The 27862-nt window shown below is 41.5% G+C and overlaps 2 protein-coding genes across 6 annotated transcripts in view; one reads left to right on the plus strand and one right to left on the minus strand.

The window, feature by feature from the left end:
* Window positions 1-27862, plus strand: part of LOC123879000 (neogenin) — a 152991-nt gene that overhangs the window by 74560 nt on the left and 50569 nt on the right. The window lies entirely within an intron of this gene.
* Window positions 19140-23240, minus strand: LOC123879017. 3 transcript variants are annotated; one of them, XM_045926484.1, is made up of 3 exons: window positions 22442-23240; window positions 22131-22357; window positions 19140-19175 (listed from the first exon to the last, which is right to left on the minus strand). In XM_045926484.1, the coding sequence occupies exon 1, from the start codon at window positions 23219-23221 to the stop codon at window positions 22586-22588; it is 636 nt and encodes a 211-aa protein (XP_045782440.1). In that variant the 5' UTR covers window positions 23222-23240; the 3' UTR covers window positions 19140-19175; window positions 22131-22357; window positions 22442-22585. The 3 variants fall into 3 exon arrangements, with proteins under 3 accessions (XP_045782440.1, XP_045782441.1, XP_045782439.1); XM_045926485.1 differs by lacking the exon at window positions 19140-19175 and adding an exon at window positions 21571-21646; XM_045926483.1 differs by lacking the exon at window positions 19140-19175 and having other exon boundaries at window positions 21571-22357.

The raw sequence follows: 27862 nt of genomic DNA on the forward strand, positions 1-27862 counted from the left end.
AGATTGCCTCTTAAGTGCTAGTCGGGACTCGCTCTTTGGATTCCGTACATAATTATGAACATCATATTTTGGGTGCATGAAACATTTCTTTTTCGAGCTAGAACATCGCAATAAACCGTGAAAGAAACCCCCAGAAACTGTTTCATAAAGGTGCCCACGCACTCGAACTGAACTGCAGCTGAACTGCGCGTCGCAGCAGCACCCCGCACAATATTCTCTCCAGCCGCGACGCGCGGCAGTGACGCGCTACGCGGTACGCGCGTGACTGCATATGTGTGTATGTTCAAGTGCGTGGGCACCTTTAATCGTTGTTTTCAGCACTTGTTGTTTAAATAATATTTGTATGGTACATAATGTGCCGAAATCTATACATATAATAAAATTGTAGAAAAGTGGTGTCTGTACAATGGAAACATATAAAAAAAAGTAGCAGGGGTTGTTATTATATCGATGCCAAACCCGAAATTGTAATTAAATTTTTTTTGTCTGTTTGTCTGTTTGACTGTTTGTCTGTGTGTTTGTGCACGCTAATATCAGAAACGGCTTATTCGATTTAGATACGGTTTTCACTAATATATTGTAGTAAGCTTCACTTAACATTTAGTGTTTATTTCATGTCAATCGGTTCATAAATAAAAAAGTTATGTCAATTTAAAGAATCACACTGCCCGAAAAGTCACTATTCCACGCGAACGAAGTCGCGGGCACAGCTAGTTTTATAATAAATCACGATAAATAAAAGATATATTCGTACTTTTACTCAAGGAGCTCTAAACAACGATACCCCACCACATGCTAGGGTAAGAAAAATACGGAACCCTAAAAATAATTTTTTCGGCTCCTTTTTCACTTAAGGGAGCCTCTGAAAAATAATTTTCAAAATAATAAATACTTTATTTTAAAATTAGCCAATATCGACTTAAAGAGTAAAAGGATGTACAATTTACACACATTACGTGTTAACATATCGAGTAAATATCAAAATGCAACAGATCCTCGCAAACAAAGAACTTTTCGCACGTCCCGGAGAGCGGGGCTTTGGTGTTAATGACAGGCTTTTGTTTGTCCGTCTGTTTGTTCGCTGGTGACTCACGAATCACGACACAGTACCTGCAACAAAAGAGAAAATTTTATTAATATTGAGGATAAAATGACAGCACAATGGTTTACTTTTTAGGGTTTCGTACCTCGGAAGGAAAAACGGAACCCTTACCCTCACTTTGTTGTCCGTCTGTCCGTCTGTCATGTCGAGTGAGTGTGTGTGTTCGTGTGTGTATGTGTGTGTGTATTATAAATATCAGTAGTGATATAAATCTGTCTCTTTTGACACCAGTCTAAGCCAAAGTAGGTATACGTCATACGTTGTATAGATCTGCCAGCTGCCAGCTGTTACAGTTCGTTTCTAACTCTCACAAATCCAGTATTATTTATGGCCTGTTAATAGTGGTTAAACCGAGTTTAATACAACTTGAAACTGAAGTGAAGCGAACCACAGACAATCCCACTACCATAGATCACGGGGTCTGATTTATTGCCATCTGGTCATCGATGTGTGTGTAACCAGAATCGATGGGTTTGCGACAAGCTCACTTATTATACCTACCTACATGAGATTTTTCAATGCGTAAGTAAATATATTATTTTTTTGCTTATTTTAGGCATTGAGGTAACTCTACTCAGGCTCAATGTGTAAAAAAACAAGTGCGAGTCAGACTCGCGAACTGAGGGTTCCGTACTACAGAAGAAGTAAAACGGGACAGGGAACGATAATTTTTTCGACATTTTGCACGATAAACTATGCTTCTGCTATAAGACCTACATACTCGCCTTTCATGATTCTAGGTCAACGGGAAGTACCCGATAGGTTTTCTTGACAGACACGACAGGCAGACCGACAGACAACAAAGTCTATAAGGGTTCTATTTTTACTTTTAAGGTACAGAACCCAAAAAAGGCCTCAAACTCAGCATACATGGATTATGAACTTAATATCATAACAAAATGACTATAGGTAACATGGTTAACCGTTAAGCATATCCGTTAACGTTAACCAGCTGGGACGGTGTGGCGGGTCTCTGACACCGCACTAATCCTGACCCTCGTTTATCACAAGATTAAGAGCTTAGCACCTGAAGAGCTCTCCTTTGGAATAACATTACAAATTGTTTTCTGTATTTCAGCTCTATTATAATTATGGTAAGTAACAAGTGTAAATTAAAAATTTATAACACCCCCGACAAAGTATCTGAGTTTTCCAAAACATCATTTTCAAATAAATAATTATGTATCTAGGCAACGTCCATCTTGATACTAGTCATTTGCCAATTGACATAATATTATGAACCTAACGGTCTGTTACAAAGTTACAAGAAAACTAGAAAAGAACTGATAACTTTTAAACGGCTGAATCATTTTTTTTGGATTATAGCTAAGAACACTCTCGATCAAGCCACCTTTCAAATAAAAAAAAACTAAAATAAAATCGGTTCATTTGTTTAGGCGCTACGATGCCACAGACAGATACACAGATACACACGTCAAACTTATAACACTCCTCTTTTTGGGTCGGGGGTTAAAAATAAAATTGATTTTCTGTCGCTTGGTATATTTTAATGTTGTAGTACAGTTATATTCTTGAACTCAGAATATTCTTTTCTTTCATTTGACATCCCACTCGATACAATAAAAAAAAATTTTTGGGGACAACCACTTTTTTTTATGTAGGTAACATTCGTTAGATCAATTTTTTTTCGTATAAAATGTAGCCTATGTCACCCGGACCTTTACGACGACACCTCATTCATCAAAATCACCCCAGTAGTTTAGGCGCTACGGTGGAACACACAGAATCTGGATACATACGTACATACATAGACTACTAAAATCATAATCCTTCCTTTTGGCTTTGCCGCAGTCGGGTAAAAAGAAATGTTTCTGCTACTTAAGTACAAGGAGTTAAATAAGTGCTGAGGAAAAGTGGGTAGGAAAGTATGGCTAATAAAAGCAAGTTTTCAAGAAGTAACATAAGAAAGAAAGAAGCGATCTGTGTTCACTATGGAAGCGATGGATTGATTGAGTTGACGAAAACACTTTTTTTTTTAAATCAAAAAGGCTGAAATTTCCCATGCAGATAGCTTTTCTTATGTGGACATCCGATAACAAAGGATTTTTGAAAATTCAAGAGAGTAAAATAGGGGTTCAAAAGTGTAGTCCACACGGGTGAAGTCGCGGGCACAAGCTACTAGCTAGTTTATTTCATATAGGACACCTGGACAGGCTGTACCACTTATGATATGTCAAAACTTAAAACTCTACCACGAGTCCGGAAAGCAGGTTCTACTGAGAAGAGCCGGCAAGAAACTCAGCAGTTGATCTTGTGTAAATGTCTTTATGATGGATATTACTACATGACTCGCTATTTATATAAAAATCTCCAAAAGCCTCGCATTTGAATACGCGCTCAGACAGCTGCTAAAGCCACTGGCCGGCTGAGCTGTGTATCGATTGGGCGCCGCTCGGCTCGCAGCCAATTTCCCTCTGTTTGGGTGTCTGACTCCTATTATTATTGCCTTTTTGGGGGTCCGTACCTCAAAAGGAAATTATGAACTCAGAATTTTCTCCTCTTTCATTTGACACCCCACTCGATACAATAGAAAAAAAAAAATTTTGGAGACCCCCACTTTTTTCCATGTAACATCAAATGCAAATGTACAAAATGTAGCCTATGTCACCCGGACCTTTACGACGAATCGATTGACACCTCATTCATCAAAATCGGCCCAGTAGTTTAGGGGCTACGGTGGAACACACAGAATCTGGATACAAACATACATACATACATACATACATAGACTGCTAAAATCATAACCCTTCCTTTTGGCTTTGCCGCAGTCGGGTAAAAAGGGATCCTTATGACCACCTAAGACCACAGCGTGGAAGTCTCTACGGGCGACCTCTCGGAAATCAGTCCGCTCCTCAACCGTTGAGCTATCGAGGCTCTACACTACTCTATACTACTACGTGCAATTGTGCTATTTCCTTAATAGCGCTCTTACCTGTAATTGCTATTCACGATAGCATCTACGGTGCCCATAAAGTTAACGTCACTTAACTTTTGTTTTGTCGGCCATTTTATCAACATATTCGTACAGCAAAGAGTAAGGATGGCATGTTATTATCCGGAGGCACAAAATTAAAATGTGTGCACGAAAAATATAATTAAAATTTTTAATTTCAAAAGTAAGATAACTATACAAAGTAGGGGTATCATATGAAAGGGCTTTACTTGTACATTCTAAAACAGATTTTCGCTTATTTTTATCTAATAGTTTTTGATTAATCGTGTTAAATGTTGGAAAAAATACCCGAGTACGGAACCCTCGGTGCGCGAGTCTGACTCGCACTTGGCCGATTATTTTAGCAGTGCAGCCCTGTTTTTAATTTTTCTTTTAATTTTGTATAAGAATTAGTAAGTATCTACCTAATTTGATCCTAGTTTTAAACTTTATCTTGTTTAGCGCACGGCACACGTAGGTACTATACTTAATTAAATATCTTATCAAGGTTAGAGAGGTTAAAAGTTAAAAGACCTCTGTCATTAGCTGTGCAGTAAAAACAAACGAGATAAAACCAACTCCCAACTCCCAAGTGGCAGCGTGGTTTGAAGCGCGCCGACTTTCGGACAAATGACAAGTTGACGAAACTCGTCGAAATTGGTCGAAACACGACGAACTGAAGCGGGACTACTTAACTGAACTTAACTGAACTTAACTAAACTTAACTACGGATAAGAAAGACGAAGCCACGAGGTGAATTTTAGTTTAGTTATGAACGCTGCGGGTAGATTATTCATGGTTTAATCCAAACTAAGTAGTATTTGGGAATACTATAAACTAGCTGACGTTTAGGTCTGATGCTAGGTTTTTCAAAATCGTGTAGGAACTCTTTGATTTTCCGGGATAAAAAGTAGCCTATGTGTTAATCCAGGGTATAATCTCCTTTTCGAATTTCAGCCAAATCCGTTTAGTAGTTTTTGCGTGAAAAAGTAACAAACATACAAACATACACACAAACTTTTGCCTTTATAATATTAAGTGTGATATTGGTGTGATGATTAATTGTCGGTCCACTACTGAGCACGGGTCTCGTCCCAGAATGAGAGTCCAAGCATAGTCCATCACGTGTCCATCACACTGTACAAGTGCGGATTGGCAGACTTTACACACCTTTGAGAACATCATGGAGAACTTCCAGGCATGCAGGTTTCCTCACGATGTTTTCCTTCACCGTTAAAGCAAGTGATATTAACATACATAACTCCGAAAGGTTAAGAGTGCGTGCCCGGGATCGAACACCCGACCTCCTTAGTAGAAGGCGGACGTCTTAACCACTAGGCTTTCACGGCTCTTAACGCCTGACTTCCATCCAGCATTTGGAAATGAAGTTGTTCGGATTTTTTCTGTATAAAATACATACAGGATGTACCTAACCAACGCTTAAGCGTTATTATTATGCTACCTTAACACAGTCCAATACCAATAAGTAATAACTAATAACCATTTACCTTATCTTGTAGATTTATTGATTTAGTATTTTTCAAACCCGCATTGTATAACGTGCAAAACTCGGGTCAATGCCCCACCTATGACGCGGCATTGACTTCGAGCGACCTATTTACGGAACGTTTGTTGACCTCTAGCGTCAGCCAGATGTTTTATTGGAAACTTTTTAAAAATAGGAGGCTTTACGGCCTCCCTGGCGCAGTGGTAAGCGCTGTGGTCTTATTAGTGGGAGGTCCCGGATTCGATTACCGGCAAAGCCATGCCGCCAAGTGATTTAGCGTTCCGGTACGATGCCGTGTAGAAACCAAAGGAGTATGGGTTCCATGAAAACTGCCATACCCCTTCCAGGTGAGCCCGCTTACATCTTAGACTGCATCATCACTTACCACCAGGTGAGATTGCAGTCAATGCCTAACTTGTATCTGAATAAAAAAACAGGATTTTTTAATTTCTTTCTTAGTTTTTTATGGTATTGTATCGGTAATCATCAGTACTATCGCCTGTCTTGTTAGCGTTTTGGTTCACCCTGTATATCGGGGGGTTGGACCCCGGCGGGGGGGCGGGGAGGGGGGCGGGGGGCTATTACGAGATGAAATGTAAACTCGTCTCATCTCCCCAGACGCAACGTTTTATTAATTCACAGAATACTCTCCAAGTTTCCGCCATGTTCATACGTTCGTCCTTGACGTAACGAATATGACTCATTTAATTTCATTTTATTAATCCGCGACCCAAAAAGAGCGGTGTTATAGGTTTGACGTGTGTGTCTGTCTGTGGCATCGTAGCTCTGAACGAATGAATTGATTTTGATTTAGTTTTTTTAGAGTTCCGTACCCGAAGGATGCCAACGGGACCTATGAGCCTTCGCTGTTCGTCCGTCCAATTCATCTGTCCGTCTGTCTGTCACCGAAAACTTTCACGAAATGAGTAGCTAATTTTAATGCCGCTATAAAAAAAATACTAAAAACTGCATTTAAAATGTTTAAAAAAAATATAGTCGTGTATCTATCCTTCCTCATAATCAAAATGATGTACAAAAAAAGATTCCGACGAATTGAGAACCTCCTCCTTTTTTGGAAGTCGGTTAAAAAGAGCAAGTATGTTGTAAGAAATACCTATATTAGTATAATAAATATGCGTACAGATAATATACCAGTTTCCATACATTGAATTGACTCAAGAATAAAATAAACCGCCACAAAGAGATACTGAATACCAACAATGTAAATAATACATGATATGAAGACAATATGACAGGGAGTTATATTGTTACTGAAGCGAGCATTGCCTTTGCCTCGCAAGTAATGACGCTATCATAATATTTATATGATTTAAGTATATTTTTGAATAAGTTTTAATCTCAATCGAACCCTAGACACCCTCCTCCCCTCACCCCCGAAAAGGAGGGTGAAGTTTTAGTTAAAACCCTTTTTGCATGTTTTGCGTGATCCTTTTTTCCATGCACATGCAAGCCGTGGAATCTACTCCCATCGGCGGTGTTCCCATTAGATTACAACATGGAGTTATTCAAGGGGCGGACCAACAATTCCTGAAAGGCCGACAACGTGTCGGCGGTTCCTCTGGTGCTGCAAATGTTCATGGGCGGCGGTAATCACTTAACATCAGGTGACCCGCCTGCTTGTTAGCTCGGTATTTTTTAGTAAAAAAAATGTACGAGTTTTGCTCCTCTATGGGCTATGAACTCAGTGACACAAAGACAAGGCATGATTTGAGGAAACGTTCCGCAAATATTAGTTTCCGCACATTCGCGGAATTTTCGGCGGATTTCACTAAAGTGGAATTTCATATGAGCGGGTTTACTGAGCTCAGACAGGTTTGAGAGATTTTCATCGACTTATGAGATTTTATTTCGACTCACGGAGGTTTTGTCTATCGACAGAATGTTATAAGATTAAGTATTCGTATTTTGTAGAGTTTATTTTTAACCCCCGACGCAAAAAGAGGGGTGTTATAAGTTTGACGTGTGTATCTGTGTGTCTGTGTATCTGTGTATCTGTCTGTGGCATCGTAGCGCCTAAACGAATGAACCGATTTTAATTTACTTTTTTTTGTTTGAAAGGTGGCTTGATCGAGAGTGTTCTTAGCTATAATCCAAGAAAATTGGTTCAGCCGTTTAAAAGTTATCAGCTATTTTCTGGTTTTCTTGTAGAAAAGAAGGTTAGATAACCCTTAGGTTCATAATATTCAAGTGTCAATTGACAAATGTCAAGTTGTCCAGATGGACGTTGCCTAGATATACATAATTATTTATTTGAAAATGATTTGTCGGGGGTGTTGAAAATTTTTAATTTACACTTGTCTTTTATGAAGATGTTTCTGTCAGCTAGTCGAGTCCAGAGGTTTCAGTTGTCCACAAGATGGTGTAGTGTAGGTAATTAGGTATTGTTACAATAATTATGCTGTCCGATACTATTATGTTCAATATGTTATCCAACTGCAGCAAAGCCAAAAGGATGGGTTATGATTTTGGCAGTCTATGTATATGTTTTTATGTATGTAGGTTTGTATTTATTAATCCCCCACCCAAAAAGAGGGATGTTATAAGTTTTACGTGTGTATCTGTCTGTGGCATTGTAGCTCCTAAACTAATGAACCGATTTTAATTTAGTTTTTTTCGTTTGAATCGATCACTTGCGATCAAGCCACCTACCTGGCTTGATCGCAAGTGTTCTTAGCTATAATCCAAGAAAATCGGTTCAGCCGTTTGAAAGTTATCAGCTCTTTTCTAGTTACTGTAACCTTCACTTGTCGGGGGTGTTATAAATTTTTGATTTACACTTGTTATTATTTGTATTTCACCGTGGCGCCTAAACTACTTAGCCGATTTTGTTCCTTCAGTCCCAAAATGTTGAATTCCTAAAATGTTGAATTTGCAAAATATTGAGTCCTAAAATCCTTCGGACCCAAAATGTAAAATCCCTAAAATGTTGAATTCTTATAGTCACTCTCCACTCTCACGTTGATTCTACAATCCGTTTGTATGCTCCGTTGCGGCGTGAAGGACAAACCAGCCAACGAACGCACTTTCACACTATACTAGGTAGTGACTAGGTACGAACACGCGGTTCATAACAAGGGTATTGTACGTCTTGCATATAAAGTAAACCTTTGGGAATCTCCTATACCACTACACAAGCTTGGAGCGTTTTCCATCGGCCGACACGATACCGATAATTTTGCAGCCGATACACGGGAGCGACATCGATATAGTCTTGAAGTTAAAACTGATTCAATGTCACGGTATTGATATCAGTGGCAATTAATACAGAACTTTTATACATCATATCAAATTCACAAGTGCGGGATAATAGTATACCTAAGTATATTACATTAACTAGGGAACTGTACTTATTCAATATGGCTGAGAACAAAAGATAGTTAAAGTAAATTAAGTATATAGATACATTGAAGGGACTCATTATGCATTGTACGCAAACATACACCACTGTGTGATTAGATCGCACATCCTTAATATTATCGGGACGATTCTTTGGGACGGAACCCGACCGACACACCGATAAAGTGTCGGCAATTGATATATCGATACCGTGTCGGTCAGCGAAAAAACATCATAGGTCGCTCTATACATTTTAGTGATCCGATATCGGAGAGTCTATATCAGCGACGATATATCGGTATCGTGTCGGCCGATGAAAAAATATCGTTAGTGTATGTGTGCCTGCAAATTCGCTCGCTAGCTGCTGAATAAGCAAAACTTGCGAACGCGATTTGCAAGTACAACGACCTGTCTCATCTCCAAGCCTCGTGTCATATCATACTTGAAGTTAGGCTGCCTTACTACCGAGGTTTTTAGGGTTCCGTACCTCAAAAGGAAAAACGGAACCCTTATAGGATCACTTCGTTGTCTGTCTGTTTGTCCGTCTGTCGTGTCAGTCAAGAAACCTATAGGCTACTTTTCGTTGACCTAGAATTATGAAATTTGGCACGTATGTAGGTCTTAAGCTAACAAGTACAGAAAAAATCCGAAAACCGTGATCTTGTGGTTACATCACAAAAAAAAAAAATATGAACAAATAATTATTTTCAATTTTCAAAGTAAGATAACTATACCTACTTAGGTACCAAGTGGGGCTTATGAAAACGCTTTACCTGTACAATCTAAAACAGATTTTTATTTATTTTCATGCATAGGTAATAATTTTTGATTTATCGTGCAAAAAAATACCCGAGTACGGAACCCTCGGTGCGCGTCTGGACTTCCCACTTTTAAAACCACTGCGCCGTAGGTCGTCGTCTCTTTCAAACCTTTCTAGAAAACCGTAGAAACAAACCTACAAACAATTTACTTATTCATAAATCATAACTTTTCAATAAAATCGATCGGGTAAAAAATCAGTACATAACATTTCCACGCACAGGCGCCACCAGCAATCGCAACTGAATTCGGCGCGCAGTTTCAAACACATTGAAATAAAATTACAATTTGCCCGTAACGTAAAACACGGTAAGCGTATGCAAACTCGATTGAGTAGGTTACGTGCCAACCTGAAGCTGTGCGCACACCCGCATTGCGCACGTAACCGCACCGCATAATACCGCACGCGCCGCACCTCACTATTCAGCTACATTTATAACATCGTACGTACAAAGCGATTTGCCTCCTTATTTCTAATTTGAACCGCTAGCATATGGAACGGCCTTTAGCTTTTTTTTAGATTTTTTCAGCATATTTATTCATTGTAAAATTGTATGTACATGGATTTTAAAATTATTAACGTTCAATTACAACCTGCCACGCAGTGGCATACAATTTTTAACCGACTTCGAAAAATGTGGAGGTTCTCAATTCGTCGGAATCTTTTTTATTATTATTTTTTATGTAATGTTCTCCGATTACTCAAAGATACCTGGACCGATTTGGTTTTTTGTTTTGTTTGAAAGGTTATATTTTTTACAGTGTTACAATTAGTGGGGATCTTCTAACACTGTGCACTTTCCGGTGCAAGCAACCCGTTTAGCTATGTAGGGAACTCCGGCTCTATGGATCTCACTGATTTGACCACGTAGAGAGACTCCAAGCATAGCTCTCTCCATCGCCCGCTGAGTGACTCTGTGCTTTCTTATGTGGCCCATAGTAAGCGACATGTACGGTACGCACTAATATGCGATCAGTGTAAAATCAATGGGCGCCATGTCGCACCAGCGGCGGATTCAATAAAATGGTTTACATATTCAACATGGCGGCGCGACGGGTTACGAGTTTTCAGAAGTAACTTTCAGACTTATGCCATTCTGATTTATTCGTTTGAGTTTAATTGAGGGAACTTAGGTCTCCGAGTGTACTTGGGTGAAGAGCTAACTTTAGGTTTTTACCAGACTATGGCAAAGCCGAAAGGATGAGTTATGATTTTAGCAGTCTATGAATGTATGTTTGTATTTATGTGTGTTCGCCGTAGCGCCTTAATTAACGAGCCGATTTTGATGAATGAGGAGTCAATCGATTCGTTATTATGGTCCGGGTGACATAGGCTACATTTTATATGAAAAAAATTGACCTGACGGATGTTACATCTAAATAAGTGGAGGGCTCCAAATTTTTGTGTGTTCAAATGTTCTTCAAGAGACAAATGTATAGACGAGCTATACGAAACTATAGCTTTCCTTCTTTTCTACGGAACCCTAAAAAACCCAAAACAAACAATATCATGCCAGGATACCATAAACAGTAGCCTCACATCAATAACGACGCACGCCACGGGCTAGAGTGTACTCATTAAATACTGCCTCACGGGAATATCGCCCTTAACTCCTCAGCAGCAAGGGCGATATTGGCGTGCGGTGGACACCCTTCGTAAGGTAAACAGTCAAACACCCTGTGGCAAGTACTTTGTTAGGTTTTTGACGTCTTATTTGCGAATTGAAAAACTGTTGAATTTTACTTGGGTGCTTTTGCTTTGATGTGTGGTTTTATTACATGATATTCTTTGATATCTCGAGAAAATATTCATGTGATTAATGTAAGGGGTCGTGACCTTCGTCAATGAGTATAACCCTCGTATTACGAGAGAGAATATTCAATTTGGGTTGGGCAATTATTAGGAACTGTTTGAATTAAATTTTACTTGTAAATGAAAAGCTTATTTTTTTTTCTGAAAAAATAAACATGTTATTTTTTGGTAAAATATATAGATTACTAGTTGATGCTCGCGGCTTCACCCGCGAGGAGTTAGGTTTTCAAAATTGCTGTGGGGACTTTGATTATCCGAAGAAAAAAAAACGCGAGAAAACTAGTAAGTAGGTACACTTACACTTATCACTGTATTTTGTAAAATATGAAACTGACTGACTGATATACCATCGCACAGCCTAGAAAGCTCTAGAAATCAACGGAAATTCCACCCTAGGCAAGCCTGTTTGTTGCCACGAACTTTGAAAAAAAATAATGTAAAATTTAACGGAAAACGCAATAACTGTGGCATAGTTTGACCACCCATCCAACCTCCTAGTAAAACAAACGTTGCCTAGATAGGAATAGCCCTCTCCCCTTTGAACTATATACCTACAAATTATACTTAGGTAAAGTCAAAAGAAAAACAAAAATGTAATTTAATCACACGATTCGATCACCCGACGTAAGCCCGCGGGCTGAAACTAGTTTATATGATAATGTACTACTAACTCCAAATAATCAATTACTGAACCAATAAATGCACTTGTTGGAAAACCCCCGACCTACCCCTTCTAACCTACCAACCTATTTGGAACTCTATGCACATTGAAATAGAGTTCAAATTCAAATGATAATAGAAATCTAAAACTTATAATTCTAAATTGTACTCTATTCCAATAGGACTACGATTGAAAATATTAGCGTTATAAGAAACTAATCAAACTAAGACAATATGGAAGCACACAAAAGTCCATTGGATTTAAAACTCTATGTTGAAAGACATAAGGTAGTTTTTGAAATGGCATTTGTTTGAAGAGTGCTAATCACTTGTGCGACATACTGGCATACTTACACCCTATTCTTTTGGCCCTTGACAAAGGAAAATCGGTCAAGTGTGATTGCAATCGCTAAAATCAAGTGTTCCGTATACGATTTTATGACAGAATCTATTTTTTTTAAACTTTGTTATTTAAATGTCTTGACTAGTAGTGACCCGACAACAAGGAAGGTCTGATTTTTGAAATTTCAAGGGAAACGAAGCCGTAGGCGATCGCTAGTCGAAATACAAGTTTAAATTAAAAATTTATAACACCCCTGACAAGTGAAGGTTACAGTAATTAGAAAAGAGCTGATAACTTTCGAATGGCTGAACCGCTTTTCTTGGATTATAGCTAAGAACACTCTCGATCAAGCCACTTTTCAAAAAAAAAAAAAAAACTAAATTGAAATTGGTTCATTAGTTTAGGAGCTACGATGCCACAGACATATACACAGATACAGATACCCCTCTTTTTGGGTCGGGGGTTAAAAATATTAATTTCAAGAAATTTTTCCTTGTTTCTGAACAGAAATTTTGTTCATTTTTCCCGTTCCAGCATCGCATCAGTAAATGTGGAAATTGGGAAATATGCTTTAACCTTTTAGAGCGAAAATACGAAAAGGAAAAATAGAAAATACAAAACAGCAGCAAAAATCAGTTCAAATACTCGCAGTAAGGTGCGGCTACACTGTCGGCAAATGTATCGCGAATTGTGTGGTCGCCGGCAAACGTGCTGTTACAAAGCGAACGTTTTTAATTTGATAAAAACCTTGGATATCAAAAAACCTGGCCAAGTGCGAGCCAGACTCGCGCCCTGAGGGTTTCTTACTCTGGTATTTTTTTAACATTTTGCACGATAAATCAAAAACTATCATACATAAAAATAAATGAAAATCTATTTTAGAATGTACAAGTAAAGCCCTTACATATGATATCCCACTTGGTATAGTTGTCTTATTTTTTAAATTGAAACACATTTTAATTTTTTTTTTAAATGATGTAACCACAAATTCGCGATTTTCAGATTTATTCCTGAACTTGTGCTATAAGAACTACCTACCTACCAAATTCATGATTCTAGGTCAACGGGAAGTACCCTATAGGTTTCTTGACAGACAGACAGACAACGAAGTGATCCTATAAGGGTTCCGTTTTTCCTTTTGAGGTACGGAACCTTAAAACATTTGAAACCTAACATAATTGCTTACTGAGCCTTAAAAAGAAATTGGGTTGTCCCCGGGCGGGGCGGGGCGCGGGTTCGACTCCTCGTTAGAGCAACACGTGTTCTGACGAGGGGCAATTCGGTATATTGGCTTTCCTATGTTAAATTCTTTTGTATTCGATCAATGTGTCACAAGCAATTTACATTAAAAGCTATTACATTTTCCGTCTCCCTCTTTCGCTTCGTATTTTCCACTAGATGATGCCCGCACCTTCACTCGCGTGGATTGGTCAGATCCCCTGCAGCATCAGGATTGAAGAGTTGGAATCAAAATTTTTTATGGAACAACGTCGCAAAGTTCCTTTATCGTTTAAAAAAAAAATACGAAAATCGGTTCAGAAATCTCGGAGATATCAGTGTACACTATACATAGGAAGAAAAACAAGTCCATTTTTCAAAGTCGGTTAAAAAAGTAGGTAGCCTACATATATTATGTTACTCCTTGGTTAGTCCCCTACTTTTCTGTGAAAGTCCCGTCAAAATAGATTTAGCCTTTCCGAAGATTAGCCCGTTCAAACAGACAGACAGTTATTAGACTTATTAGTATAAAATAAGGGTGAAAGTTTGTGTGTATGTGTGTATGTTTGTTACTCTTTCACACAAAAACTACTGGACGAGTTTGGCTGAAATTTGGAACGGAGATAGATTATACCCTGGATTATCACTTAGGCTACTTTATCCCGGAAAATCAAAGAGTTCCTGCAGGATTTCAAAAACCTATACCCACGCGAACGAAGTCGCGGGCATCCGCCAGTTTATAATAATATTAGTTGTACATAGAATATTCTAGTTGTAGAAGTTAGTTAGTGTATTCGTACGTCGACGCGACGGCAAGCATTGAGCGCTAATCTTTTCGCGGTGTTCCGTACAAAAGCATTAATTAGGTCGGAGTAGAGTTTGCTCTGAGGTCTGAGTGATTTATTACGCTGCGGGCGAGAGTCGAAATACTAAATGATCTAGGCTTTTAGGCCATTCGATCATTAGTACTAGGTAGGTACCCTATGCTGTCAACTTATATATTTAGGTGGCTTATTCCGTCGACTTCGCTCGCGTGAACTACTTTCAAACCCCTATTTTAACCCCTTAGAGGCTGAATTTTCAAAAACCCTGTTTTAGTCAATGTCTACGTCATAATAGTTATATCTATCTGCATGCGTGTCAACCCGATCCGTCCAGTAGTTCGAGCTGTGCGTTGAATAGATCAGTCAGTCAGTCAGTCAGCTTTTCATTTTATTTCATAGACGTATTTATATTTTGATGGGCATGTGAGAATTAACAGGGCTCTCTCCGTCACTCGTTTCCACTCGTTTCATACAATCGTAGTTCCAATTTCATTTGAATGTTAAGCAACCAAAGTCCATGAAATTTTGCAAACATATTCTAGAAACTAATATCTGTGTCTGTGGTGTTTTAGATTTTTCTAAAAATATGTAGTTTTAAAATTACAGGGGCTCAAAGATTTGTATGAAAATTTTAAGACCGCGTAACTTTGAAACCGAATATTTTAACAGAAATCTGGAAAACCACAGACATAGATATTAGTTTCTAGAATATATGTGCAAAATTTCATGGACTTTGGTTGCTTAATATTCAAATGAAATTGGAACTACGATTGTATGAAACGAGTGGAAACGAGTGACGGAGAGAGCCCTCTTGACCTCTTATTCGTAAGGAAAGAAGCGAGAGACAAAAGCTCCCTAAAGCTCGCTGTGGAATATTTCCTGCCGGGTAGGTAGGCCTATATACTGTACTTATCTGCAGCATACTTTAACAATTGGATAGGTAAGTATGGCCCGTCATTTGAGTTTAGAGATTTAACGTGGATAATGTATATCACTGGGTTGAATAACCACTATCAGTGTTCAGGATATGGACCAAGAAAATTTTATCTCCATTGATTCATAGGTGATGATGCAGACATAAATAAACAACAGAAATATAGCGAACTAGCTGATGCCCGCGACTTCGCCTGCGTGGATTAAGGGTTTTTGGAATACCCGTGGAAACTATTTGATTTTTGACGTGACAACGTCTTATAATTCGATAGAGCCGGCTGCACGCACGAAAAAACATGACTCATGCGGCGTTACCTCGCTCTGAGGCGTTCCATGTAAGGCTTGAAGTGCAAGCGAGAGCGCGGAACGAGCGACAAAGAAGCACAATCGGCCTTTGTTGTCACGTTCAACTATCGTCAATAAACTGACTTTACAGACAACCAATTTTTTTCGGGATAAAAAGTAGCCTATGTGCTAATTCAGGATATCATCTATCTCCATCCCAAACAGCCAAAAACATCAAGTAGTTTTTGCGTGAAGGAGTAACAAACATATACACACACACACACACACACAAACTTTCGCCTTTATTATTAGTGTGATAGTGTGATAGATAGTCTTCATGATGCAGAAATAAATAAAGAACAAAAACATAGCGAATTTATTTAGTTGTAATATAGGACCACAGCAACCTTTCAGTAAGGTTCCCAGACCTGCATAATAAAGAAGTTTTTATTATCTTTATTCGTATCCTGAGCCGCTCGGGCGGTATCAGGATAACTCTCAAGTAGGGAAACGATACCCGCGGGGACCATCGACGAAACCTTGTGTATTTCACACTGTAGCTTATACACATACATACATACTCACAGATAGAAGATAATAAAAGAAGAAACTCTTTATTACACTAACTAGAGGATGCCCGCGACTTCGTCCGAGTGGATATAGGTTTTTAAAGATCCCGTGGGAACTGTTTGATTTTCCGGAATAAAATGCCTATGTCAATAACAGGGACGCAAGCTACCTCGGTACCAAATTTCATACCAAATTAAGCGGATGGGTTTTTGGAAAACCCGTGGGAACTCTTTGATTTTCCGGGATAAACGGGCCTATGTCCGTCCCCGGGATATAAGCTAATCCTGTACCAAATTTCGTCAGAATCGGTTTAACTGTTGAGCCGTGCAAAGGTAGCAGACAGACAGACACTTTCGCATTTATAATAAGTATGGATTTAACCTTAGAAACAATATATAAGCGGAAGAATAAAAAGAAATTATACATAGGTATCGACATACAGAGAGGTGCAAAGGCGAGCTTCACACTAATATTATAAAGGCGAAAGTTTGTATGTGTGTGTGTGTGTGTGTGTGTGTGTGTGTGTGTGTGTGTGTGTGTGTATGTTTGTTACTCCTTCACGCAAAAACTAGGGGACGGATTTGGCTGAAATTTGGAATGAAGATAGATAATATCATGGATTAGCACATAGGCTACTTTTTATCCCGGAAAATCAAAGAGTTCCGACGGGATTTCGAAAAAGCTAAATCCACGCGGGCGAAGTCGCGGGCATCGGCTAGTATTGCTATAGTTCTGAATGAAATAGTCACAGGACGCGACAGGTCGAGATGACATCGGGGTATGAGGCAAGGAGACGCGCACGCGCACGTCAGTCGTCACCCGGATCAACCCCACAGCGGAGTACAGCGGTGGCCGTGCGGGTGTGCGGGGCGTTCTCACCCCGGTCGCCATCACAACCTGTCGTGCACTGTAGGTATAGGTACTCCTCACTTGTTTATAAGGAGAAATAGAATAAATATACTGGCAGTAGCAGTCGAGGAGCCGTCGGCAAAAAGATCACTCTCTGACAAATGGCCGCACTAATTGCCTCCACTCGCTCCCACTACGTGCCCGGGAAATGAACTACTTACCTTCAAGTGTGTTCGTGTTTAGAGCTAAAGAAAAACATTTTTCTTGGCCTCGTTCACTAGTTTTTGCCTGCAATTCCATCCACATTTGGGTTTCAAGTAATATTTAAGTTACAGAACATAATATTATTCATTTTGAGGAAGGCTTCGAATACAAGTGTAAATTAAAAATTTATAACACCCCCGACAAGTGAAGGTTACATACAGTAACTAGAAAAGAGCTGATAACTTTCAAACGGCTGAACCGATTTTCATGGATTATAGCTAAGAACACTTTCGATCAAGCCACCTTTCAAACAAAAAACTAAATTAAAATCTATTCATTAGTTTGTACGGGAGCGTGGCTGTGTGCTCAACCGTAGCAATAGGGAAATTTCCCAACCGAGCGGTGTTGTGCTCGGTAGCGCCAGCTGGGCCGACGGTTATGCGTTGAAACTTCTATATATAGTCCAATTTGGTAAACGCTCTGTCGATGCGATTGAAAGTTGCGTGTTTCTCCTTGTATGCCAATTAAGCTACCCGTGCTGCCATCTAGGCCGTAGGTCGTGTATCGAGCGTTGTTGATTGATTGAGTATAGAAGCGACATCTTCTTGCGAATGTGGCAACCGCTACAAGTTTAGGAGCTACGATGCCACACACTGCCACACAGATACACACGTCAAACTTATAACACCCCTCTTTTTGGGTCGGGGGTTGAAAATTACAAAATACGAATGCTCGTAGAAATTAAATAACATATTAAACATCTTCATTTCAAAAGCTCTACATTTTAACACTACAAGGCGCATTAAAGTGCATCCGCGTATCCTCCATGCGAAATAAAACAGGTAGAAAGGAAACATCATAAAAAGATATAAAAAGGTATGAAAAGATATAAAAAGGTATGAAAAGATATAAAAAGATAGAAAGGAGAGAGAAATGAAACAACTGGCGACGCGACGCGTGTTCGCGGCCGGGACTCCTGTGGAAAGCTTTTTATTTTTATTATATTCAATTCTGCTGCCTTCAATTATAACTTTTTTATGTATTTTTTTTACACTTTACAATTGTAACTTTGACAATGTGATTCGAATAAAAATATTTTTGACTTTCAAATCTAATTTAAAATGGTTACCAACACAGCTGCTTATTTTTAGGGTTTCGTACCTCAAAAGGAAAAACGGAACCCTTATTGGATCACTTTGTTGTCTGTCTGTCCGTCTGTCGTGTCTGTCAAGAAAATCTATTACTCTTCCCGTTGACCTTTAATCATATTTGGCAGGTAGGTAGTTCTTGTAACACAAGTAAAGGAAAATATCCGAAAACTGTGTATTTGTGGTTACATCACAAAAAAAAAAATTAAAATGTGTTCATGAAGAATTAATTAGTACATATTTTCAATTTTCAAAGTAAGATAGCTATACCAATAGTGGGGCATTATATGAAAGGGCTTTAACTGTATACATTCTTCTTCTTCTTCTCTCTCTGGGCTGGTTTCCGCACTTAAACGTTTCCGTCTGTTGTGCGTGTGTTGCCCCTCCCCGCCGAAGTCTTCACTCCAGCCATCCAAGCTCGCTCCAGAAGCCAAGTAGACCGCCCAGGTTGCCGAGGACTTCATGGAGTGAGGTTGGGGAACCCAAATGGCGTTCTCGTTGTTCTGCCACGCTCGTGCACTCCAGGAGCACGTGCGTCGGCGTTTCATCGACCTCCATGCAGGCCCTGCACAGAGGACTGTCGGTAACACCTATAACGAAAAGGTGTTTGTTTAGTGGGCTGTGCCCTGTTATGAGTCCCACCACCTTCCTAAGTTTACCTTTGTCCAGGCGGAGTAGTTTGTTAGTTTGTCGTTGATCTATGTTAGGGAAAGCCTCTTTGGCTTGCCTGCAGTCAGTTGCGCTTGCCCATAATCGGGAATGCTCTTTAAGTGTTAGTTCATGCAACCAAGTTTTATACTCACTGAAGGGTATGGGTACAATAGGCTGCGGCCCTGTCACCTTCAGCGTCGTAGCCTTGCGTGCTAATGCGTCCGCTGCCTCGTTTCCCTGGTCCCCTTCATGTCCTTTGACCCACCGTAGGGTGATGTCATTCGACATGGCGAGTGTTTCCAGAGCCTTATGGCAGTCTTGTATGAGTTCGGAGGTTGTCGAGAATTTAGCCAAAGCTTTGAGAACAGCTTGGCTATCTGAGTTAATGTTAATCTTAAAGTTTTTTACCTGTCGATTTGCCATTGCTATGGCTGCGGTTGTAATGCCTACACACTCTGCTTGGAAGACAGAGTTGTCCTTACCGAGTGCGTGACTTATTTTCATGTTTAGTTCTTGGCAGTAGGCTCCTGCTCCTGTGCCAGTTTTTGTTTTGGATCCATCGGTGTACACTTCTATTGCATCTCGTGTTGACTTCGGATCTATGTTTATCTCTGGATATATTTTGTATGGTTTGTCCAGTATGTGTTGTTTCCTGGTTCTGTCGCATTTCCACTCAAGGCGTGGTTCTTTGGTTATGCTTTGCACTAGAATTTTAGCGTGCCTTGTGTTCTGTTCTTTCCATAGACCTGAGGTTTTCAGTCTCAAGGCTGCGAGCGTTGCTTCTTCTTTGATTTGTAAGTGTAGGGGCGGGATCCCCAGTATGATTTCAAGTGCTGTTGTTGGTGTGGTACTCATGCAGCCTGTAATGGCGAGGCATGCTTGTCGTTGAAATTTCTGTAGTTCTTGCTGGGCGGTCGTAAGAAGAGTTCTCGGCCACCATATCAAAGCGGCGTATGTTAATGAGCTTCTTACTACCGCTAGGTATAACCATTTTATTATCTTTGGTTTAAGCCCCCATTTTTTCCCCAGCATGCGTTTACATTGGTTTAGTATCGTAAGCGATTTATTAATTTTATCTTCTGTATGCCTTTTCCAGCTGAGCTTGCTGTCCAGAGTCACACCAAGGTACTTGACCTCAGTGGACAGTTTGAGGCTTGTGTTGAACAGAGTTGGTGGTTTGTTTAGCTCTATTTTCCTTTTGTTAGTAAACAGAATCATCTCTGTTTTCTTTGGATTTACGGTAAGTTCATTTTCATTGCACCATCTTTCGATTAAGCGCAATGCCCGTTGCATGACTTCATATAATGTGTTTTCTAGTTTGCCACTGATTAAGATGGTGAGATCATCAGCATAACCAATGGTGTAAAATCCGCTTGTGTTTAGTTTGTTTATCAAGTCGTCAACTACAAGGTTCCACAAGATTGGTGATAGAACACCTCCTTGAGGGCAGCCTCTCGCTACTATGCCTTTTGTGACTCCGTTGATATCTAGTTGTATGATTCTTAGTTCTAATAAAGCTCTTATCCAGCTGCGTATAGTTCTTGGCGCCCCGTATCGTCCCAAGGCCCTGTCTATGCTATCAAAGGTTGTCTTGTCGAAAGCTCCTTCGATATCGATGAAGACACCCAGTGTTGATAGTTTGTTTTCTAGGTCATGTTCAATTTTGCCAACAACAGAATGCAAAGCGGTTTCCGTTGATTTGCCAGTGCTGTAAGCATGTTGGTGTGAGTGTAGGGGTACATGTCTTAAGGTTCCATCCCTGAGATACCGATCAACTAGTCTCTCGAGTGTTTTCAGTAAAAATGATGTAAGGCTGATAGGCCTGAAGGACTTTGGTAGAGTGTAGTCACTCTTTCCAGGTTTTGGTAGAAAGACCACCTTTACTTCTCTCCAGGCTGTTGGGATATATTTATATGCTATACAGGCCTTATATATTATTTCCAGCCATGGTGTCAGTTGAAGTTTTCCCCATTGTAAAAGTGCAGGGAAAATGTTGTCGGTCCCCCCTGATTTAAAAGGGTGAAAGGTGTCGATAGCCCAGCTGATTCTATCTCGTGTGACTGTGTTGTTAGCAAGATCCCAATCCTCATCTGTGGGATGGTTTTCTAGGTTGTGTTCCCAGTCTGCTGAGTCTACTATTCTACAGCCAGGGAAATGCGTTTCAATGAGCGTTTCGCTTATTTCTTTGTCATCCTTAGTGTACGTTCCGTCAGCTTTCCTCAGCGAGCCGAGTGTGCGGGTGTTGTCGTCTGCTAGAATCTTACGTATACGGGCTGCGGTATCGTTCGACTCTATGCTTGTACAAAACTTTTGCCACGAGGTTTTGTCTTTTTCTCTGACGCGTTTGTTGTATTTGTATTGGGCTTCCTTGTAGTTGTCCCAATCTTGTTCTTGTCTGGTGTTTTTTGCTCTATTGAAAAGTTGTCTGAGGTTTTTCCTCATTCTTTCCAGATCTGGGCCCCACCAGCTGTTTTTTGACTGTCGATTTGTGTTGTTTTTCTTCAGAGGACAAGCTTGTTCATAACTTGTCTTGATGCACTCCGTTAGTTTGTTTACGTTTTGTTCGATGTTGTCGATATCATCGATGTCGTTAGGTTTGTTTGTACCTATCTGATGCGTTAGCAAGGTTTTGTATTTTAGTCTGTTGGTTTTCCTTGGATTTCTCCTTGGTGCGTGTTGGGTTATCATCAGATCTAGCTCATAGCATATCCGCCTGTGGTCGGAGAGCGAAGGCTCGTCGCTGACATGCCAGTTCTTTACTTGGTCTGCAGCTCTGGTTGACGCTAAGGTTAGATCGATTATGGTTTGGTACCTACTCGACACGAAAGTCGGTTCAGTGCCCTTGTTAGTAATTGTTAGGTTGGTTGTTAGTAGAAAGTCCATGAGATTCTCACCTCTTTTGTTGTTGGCTGTGCATCCCCACAGGATGTGATGTGCGTTGCTATCGACAGAGATAATTAAATCTATGTCGTTGTCCTCACAATGTGTTGTGAGGTCCACCAGTTCTTTTGTTGGTATTCGGTCTTCTATGGGCATGTAGAGTGAGACTAGGACCACTGGTCTTGGTGGTAGTCCCACGCCCTGTTGTATTCCATTTTTTATTATGACTGCTGTCAGATCTCTGGAACAGTATTGTGTTAGTAGTGACGCTGTAATGCAGCGCGGAATGTAAATGCTTCGTCATTGCAATGTGAAAAGATCTTACCATTGCAGCTTCCGAAACCACATATGGTTTTACCCCTGACCCACGGCTCCTGGATCAGTGCGATGGTCTCGGGTTCAACCTCCAGCTGCCTTCGTAGCGTAGCCGTGGCGAGATGTTTGTGCTGGAGGTTGGTCTGGATTATCTTTATTTTGTCGCCCTCTGCGCCGGTGATTTTTCGGCGGGGGCTGTTGCGTCTGGAGCGTTGTGTGTCGCCTTTTTCTCCCGTGGTTTGGTGTTGGTCCGGGAGTCCGCCAGCACTTCCTCGATATAGTCGAGGACAGCGCTCACGGAGGGCTCAGGTGTCACTGGGAGCTGGCCGGTTGGTCCATCCACATCCATGGCCCGATCCGCATCAGGCTCCTCTCGAGTTTCAGGCGCTGAGTCATGCCCGGGTGGTACATCACTTAGTCCTTCACTCGTGAAGAACCTGATGTAGATGGAGCCCGTGGAATAGGCGACCTTCCTGCCGCGCGCCAGAATCGTTGGCAGCTCCTCATTGGGGATTCCTAATATTAGGAACACACCAGGAGGGCTGCTAGTTGTTTTTCGGTAGCTGAACAGGGTCCACCGTGACACTCCATACCAAGGATTTTGGTGAGACAGGACCTGGTGTAGCTGGCCTATCTCCCCGTCGTAGTCAGGGACATAAAGTCCCGACCTAACCCTGAATGGGATCTCGGTCTGTCTTATCACAGTGAGCCCTGTTCCGCTCCTGGGTGATGTTAGTTTTGGCACCACGTTTATGAGCCAGTTGCAGGCTTGGTCATCCTGGCACCACATTTTTAATACACCCTCGCTGAGGAAGGCCTTATTACCCTCAAACGCCGGGGCGTATCGGGTTTGGCCTGGTGCCAGAGGCTCGATACAGGCCGCGAAAATCGCCTTCTGTATCTGGGCCTGGATGGCATTCGCCTCATCTTGGGTAAGGTCGACTCTGGGAGTGGTGGTTACAGCGACGCTCAGATGAGATTGGGCTGCTGTGGCATAGGAGCCCTTCGCATCTCGGGTGTGTCTGTCGTCAGTCCGTGCGCGTTTGTGTTCCCCCCTGGGTGAGATCGTGTCGTCAAGTCTGTCTCTTTTCTTGTTCGTCTGACTCGATGACGTCCCGGGGTCCTGTCTGTCTTTTGTCTGTCCCCTGTTCCGCTTCCTAAAGCGCGGGCGTGCCCTCGCTTTAGGTGGGTTCAAGGTCTTTGGTGCGTCTGTTTTATCTGTTGGTTTGTTGGATGTTGTTTTTGTTGTTGTTGTAGTTGGGGGTCGAGCGGTGTTGGAACCGCCAGGGCCCGTTGCGCCCCGCGCCTGGATTGGGTTCCCGTCGGGGTCAGTGTGACCACCATCGTTCCCCCTGTCCTCGACTGCGGTTTGCCCAGCCCCGACAGTGGTGGTGCTCGACTTCCCCGAGGCATTAGGGTTGCGATCGGGGGCCGATACCTGCCCGCTCGCCTGTTCGCCTGCGGAACAGCCAGGGGTTGCGCCAGTGTCCGCAAAAGGCCGTCCGCCACTTAGTGGGGGTCGTCCCTCGCTTCCACCTTTGCTTCCTCCGGCCAAGTTGCTGGCGTCCGCGCTTGGGCAGTCGGGTTCCTTTCGCTTCCCGCCTCCGTTTTCCCTACCGTCCGTCGGTCGGGTTTTCAATTTGTCCGTCTGTTCGTCTGCCTGTGTGTCCGTTTGTTTCCGTGTCCGTCTGTCTGTCCTGTTCCCCTTGGTTTTCCGTTTTTGCTTGGGGGCCACAAGCGTCCATGTGCTTGCGCTGGCAGGCACAGGGATCGCTGCGGCTAGGGAGGACATGTCCATGTTACTAGCCGAGGTCGTTGTTTCCATCATTGTCGAACCGATGGTTTGCGGGTCTTTGCCCCCTCCTGATACGGTGGGGCAGCCTGGGCCCTGGGCGCCGTCGGTAGACGTCGCCTGGGTGCCAGGGTGGGATTTGGGCACTGAGCCGCTACCCACCAGGAGACCGAAATTAGTTTTAAGATCCGCCATTTGTTTTCTAATATTTGTGTGTTATCTGAGTAGTGTTTGTGTGTGTCTCTGTGTGTAAGTGAGTGTGGAGTGTGCGGGAGTTTAGGATTAATTGAGGGACTTTTATGATAGGACATTTGGTTTAGGAGTAGGATGGGGGAACACGGGAAAGGGTTACTTGGACACTGCTCGGTGTTGGGAGTGGTACCGTAGCAGTCCTTCTTGTCCAGGGTCCTGGGGACGCCGGCGATCCGCAACCCCGCCGACCCGCCCGGTTGCATGAAGGGTGCCTCGTATAGCCGAACCAGCGAATGTCTAGGAGCCGCCTGGTATAGGCTACAACCCAGATCATTCGCTAGTTCAGCCACGCCGGGAAAACTGTATACATATTATAAAATAGATTTTTATTTACATTTAGGTATGCATAACAGTTTTTAATTTATCGCGCAAAATGTCGGAAAAATACCCGAGTACGGAACTCTCGGTGCGCGAGTCTGACTCGCATTTGGCCGATATTTTTGCTTAAGGGGCATGAGACGGGCCTGCCCGCAAAATTCAAATTTAATTTGGTTTTTCACAATTTGTAAACTAATACGACGACGTAGGCTTATGGCATTTTAATTGCGACAATGGCAATGGAAAAACCAAATTAAAAATAAATTTCGCGGCCAGACCCGTCGCTTTCACCTTAATGATTTCTAGAAAAATTACTAAGAACTCGAATTTTTGATACGACATTATATTATACATTTATTTCTATGTTCAATTTTTATCAGGCCAAGGACATATAAACTTAGGGAGCGAAAAAAACATGCGCGAAATTTCTCTTCATCTGTCCCTGGCCTTACCTTGAAGTCTCTTGATAAATGCGAGTGACGTGAACTAGAAACCAGTTGCATCTATAAATATAACATATTTCCCGTCTGTCCGTACATCATAAACGAGTCAGCGGAGAATGTTCCACAAAGTTACAATTAACTGATACTATTCAAGTTTAACTCGTTAAGATGAGCAGGTTAGGGTTGTCTCCTTATTTTTTATCATTGAAAAATCTCAGAATAATTTTTAAGGAGCAACTATCAATATATCCAATTAAGCTTCAGATTAAACTAGATGGCTTTAGAATATAGATCCGATTAGGGTTTAGATTTCCAGCTGCATTAAACATTATTAGTATCTCAATTGTTATGATTGGCTGAATTTATGGTATTCTTTTTGGAACACTGCATTTCAACTAATAGATTCGGCCAATCATTAGAGGTGATTGCGATCGTCAAATCGGTTCCGTACCTCACAAATAAAAACGGAACCCTTATAGGATCACTTCGTTGTCTGTCTGTCTGTCTCTTTCTCTCTGTCTGACTGTCTGTCTGTCCATCTGTCCGTCTGTGCGGTGTTTCACCCGTGCAGGCCCGGCGCACAGGATTATCGGTGACACCTATAACGAAAAGGTGTTTGTTTAGTGGGCTATGCTCTGTTATGAGTCTCACCACCTTCCTAAGTTTACCTTTGTTCAGGCGGAGTAGCTTGTTAATTTGTCGTAGGTTCATGTTAGGGACGCGGTAGGGCTCATAGGGTGGATTTTCCAGGATTTGTCTAGTTGGTGGCAACCCTAGCTCGTAGTGAGGTAATTGTGTATCGCGGTGGATATGGTCATCATTAGCGGAGGACCCTAATGGCGGTGCGTCAGTGAGAGGAAAAACCGCGCAAAAACTTCGCTCTGGAGGTTTTTGTGCACAATCCTGGAGGATCGATAGGCCATAGCCCTCGAGAGCGATGACTCCTGGGTGGAGGTATTGACTGCTCATCATCATCGTCATCAATCCATTACCGGCTCACTACTGAGGACGGGTCTCCAATTATAAGATTGAGAAGGGTTTCGCTATAGCCTACCACGTTGTTTAAGTACGAATTGGCAGACTTCACATACCTTTAGAACATTATGGACAATTCTCAAGTACTTTCGCGATGTTTTCCTTCGCAATTTTTTTTAAAATCATTATAGGCAAGACATCACACCTGATGGAAAGTGATGGTGTGGTTTAAGATGGGACGCGTTTACCTAGATGTCTACTCACTCTTGTTTTAACGATAACCCGGATTGTAATTGTTAGGAGACACAGATCTCGGAAGAGTATTCCAAACCTTAGGAGCAGGAATGATGACGCAAAACGTATCGTGCGTGTAGACGGAGTGTGGACTATTTTTAACCGACTTCCGAAAAAGGAGGAGGTTCTCAATTCGTCGAAATCTATTTTTTTAATTTTTTTTAAGTATGTTTCCCGATTACTCAAAGACCCCTGGACCGATTTGGAATTTTTTTTTGTTTGAAAGGGTATGCTTTGCAGGTGGTCCGATATAAATTTGTAACACACATAACTTCGAGAAGTAACGAAGTGCGTGCCCGGAATCGAACCCTCGATCCCCCAAATAGCAGGCGGACGTCTTCACCACTAGTTTATCACCGCACCGCAATGTAAATAGTAGTGTATGTATTATGTCTGTGCGCATCATTAGAGCGGCATCGCTCAGCTCATTAATTCCGACGAGTGCGAGGCGCGCCGGCTGACGCAACGAGTGCAGCAGCACGACACAGAGGGAATACATTACAGGGAACTACACTAATGAAGAAAATAATTGTTTGCGAAAGAAACCGATTTCAAAAGCTGCTTATTGCACCACTAAGTAGGTTCACTTGAAGAATTTTTTAAATAAAAATATTAGAGTAAAATTATTTCTCTGTCGCTCGGTATATTTTAATGTTGTACATTTATATTCATGAGCTCAGAATTTTCTCCTCTTTCATTTAACAATCCCCTCGATACAATAGCAAAAAAAAATTTTGGAGAGCCCCACTTTTTTTCATGTAATATCTGTTAGGCCAATTTTTTCGTAAAAGATATAGCCCATGTCATCCGGGCCTTCACAATGGATCAATTGACACCTCATTCATCAAAATCGGCTAGTATTTTAGGCACTACGGTGGAACACACATGGATACAAACATACATACATATATAGACTGCTAAAATCATAACCCTTCCATTTGCCGCTGCAAAGTCAAACGACCAGGTGGGTAACCCATGAACATTCCCAACACCAGAAGAACCGCCAATGCTTTGCCAGTCTTTTGACTTTGACGAATGATGCAGCAATGGTGGTCTTCAGGTTAATGAGCTGAATGGCCAAAAGCATTACAGGAGTATTCGGGTTTCAGTTATGGACTTCATCTTATTTTCGTTCAGTCTAAAATCTAGATCCTATCGTAGACAGGCTCATATAAAATTAACTACTCGTATCTCCACAAATTGAGGACGCGAGCACGAAGTTCGAAGCGTTAGTGAATTATTGAACCCCGCGACCCCCGCCCGGTACGGGGTCGTTATAACCCCGTACGGGGGGCTCTCTGATTCCTATGCATGGAATAAACTAGTGGCTTTAGTTCGGGATCAGTTGGAGTTTCGA

This window comes from Maniola jurtina, chromosome 27, assembly GCF_905333055.1.
Source record: "Maniola jurtina chromosome 27, ilManJurt1.1, whole genome shotgun sequence".
NCBI classification, from domain to species: domain Eukaryota; kingdom Metazoa; phylum Arthropoda; class Insecta; order Lepidoptera; family Nymphalidae; genus Maniola; species Maniola jurtina.

Bases quoted from the DNA above. Each gene is read 5' to 3' on its own strand.
- LOC123879017 (XM_045926484.1), bottom strand. From the start codon at position 23,221: ATGTGGTGCCAGGATGACCAAGCCTGCAACTGGCTCATAAACGTGGTG.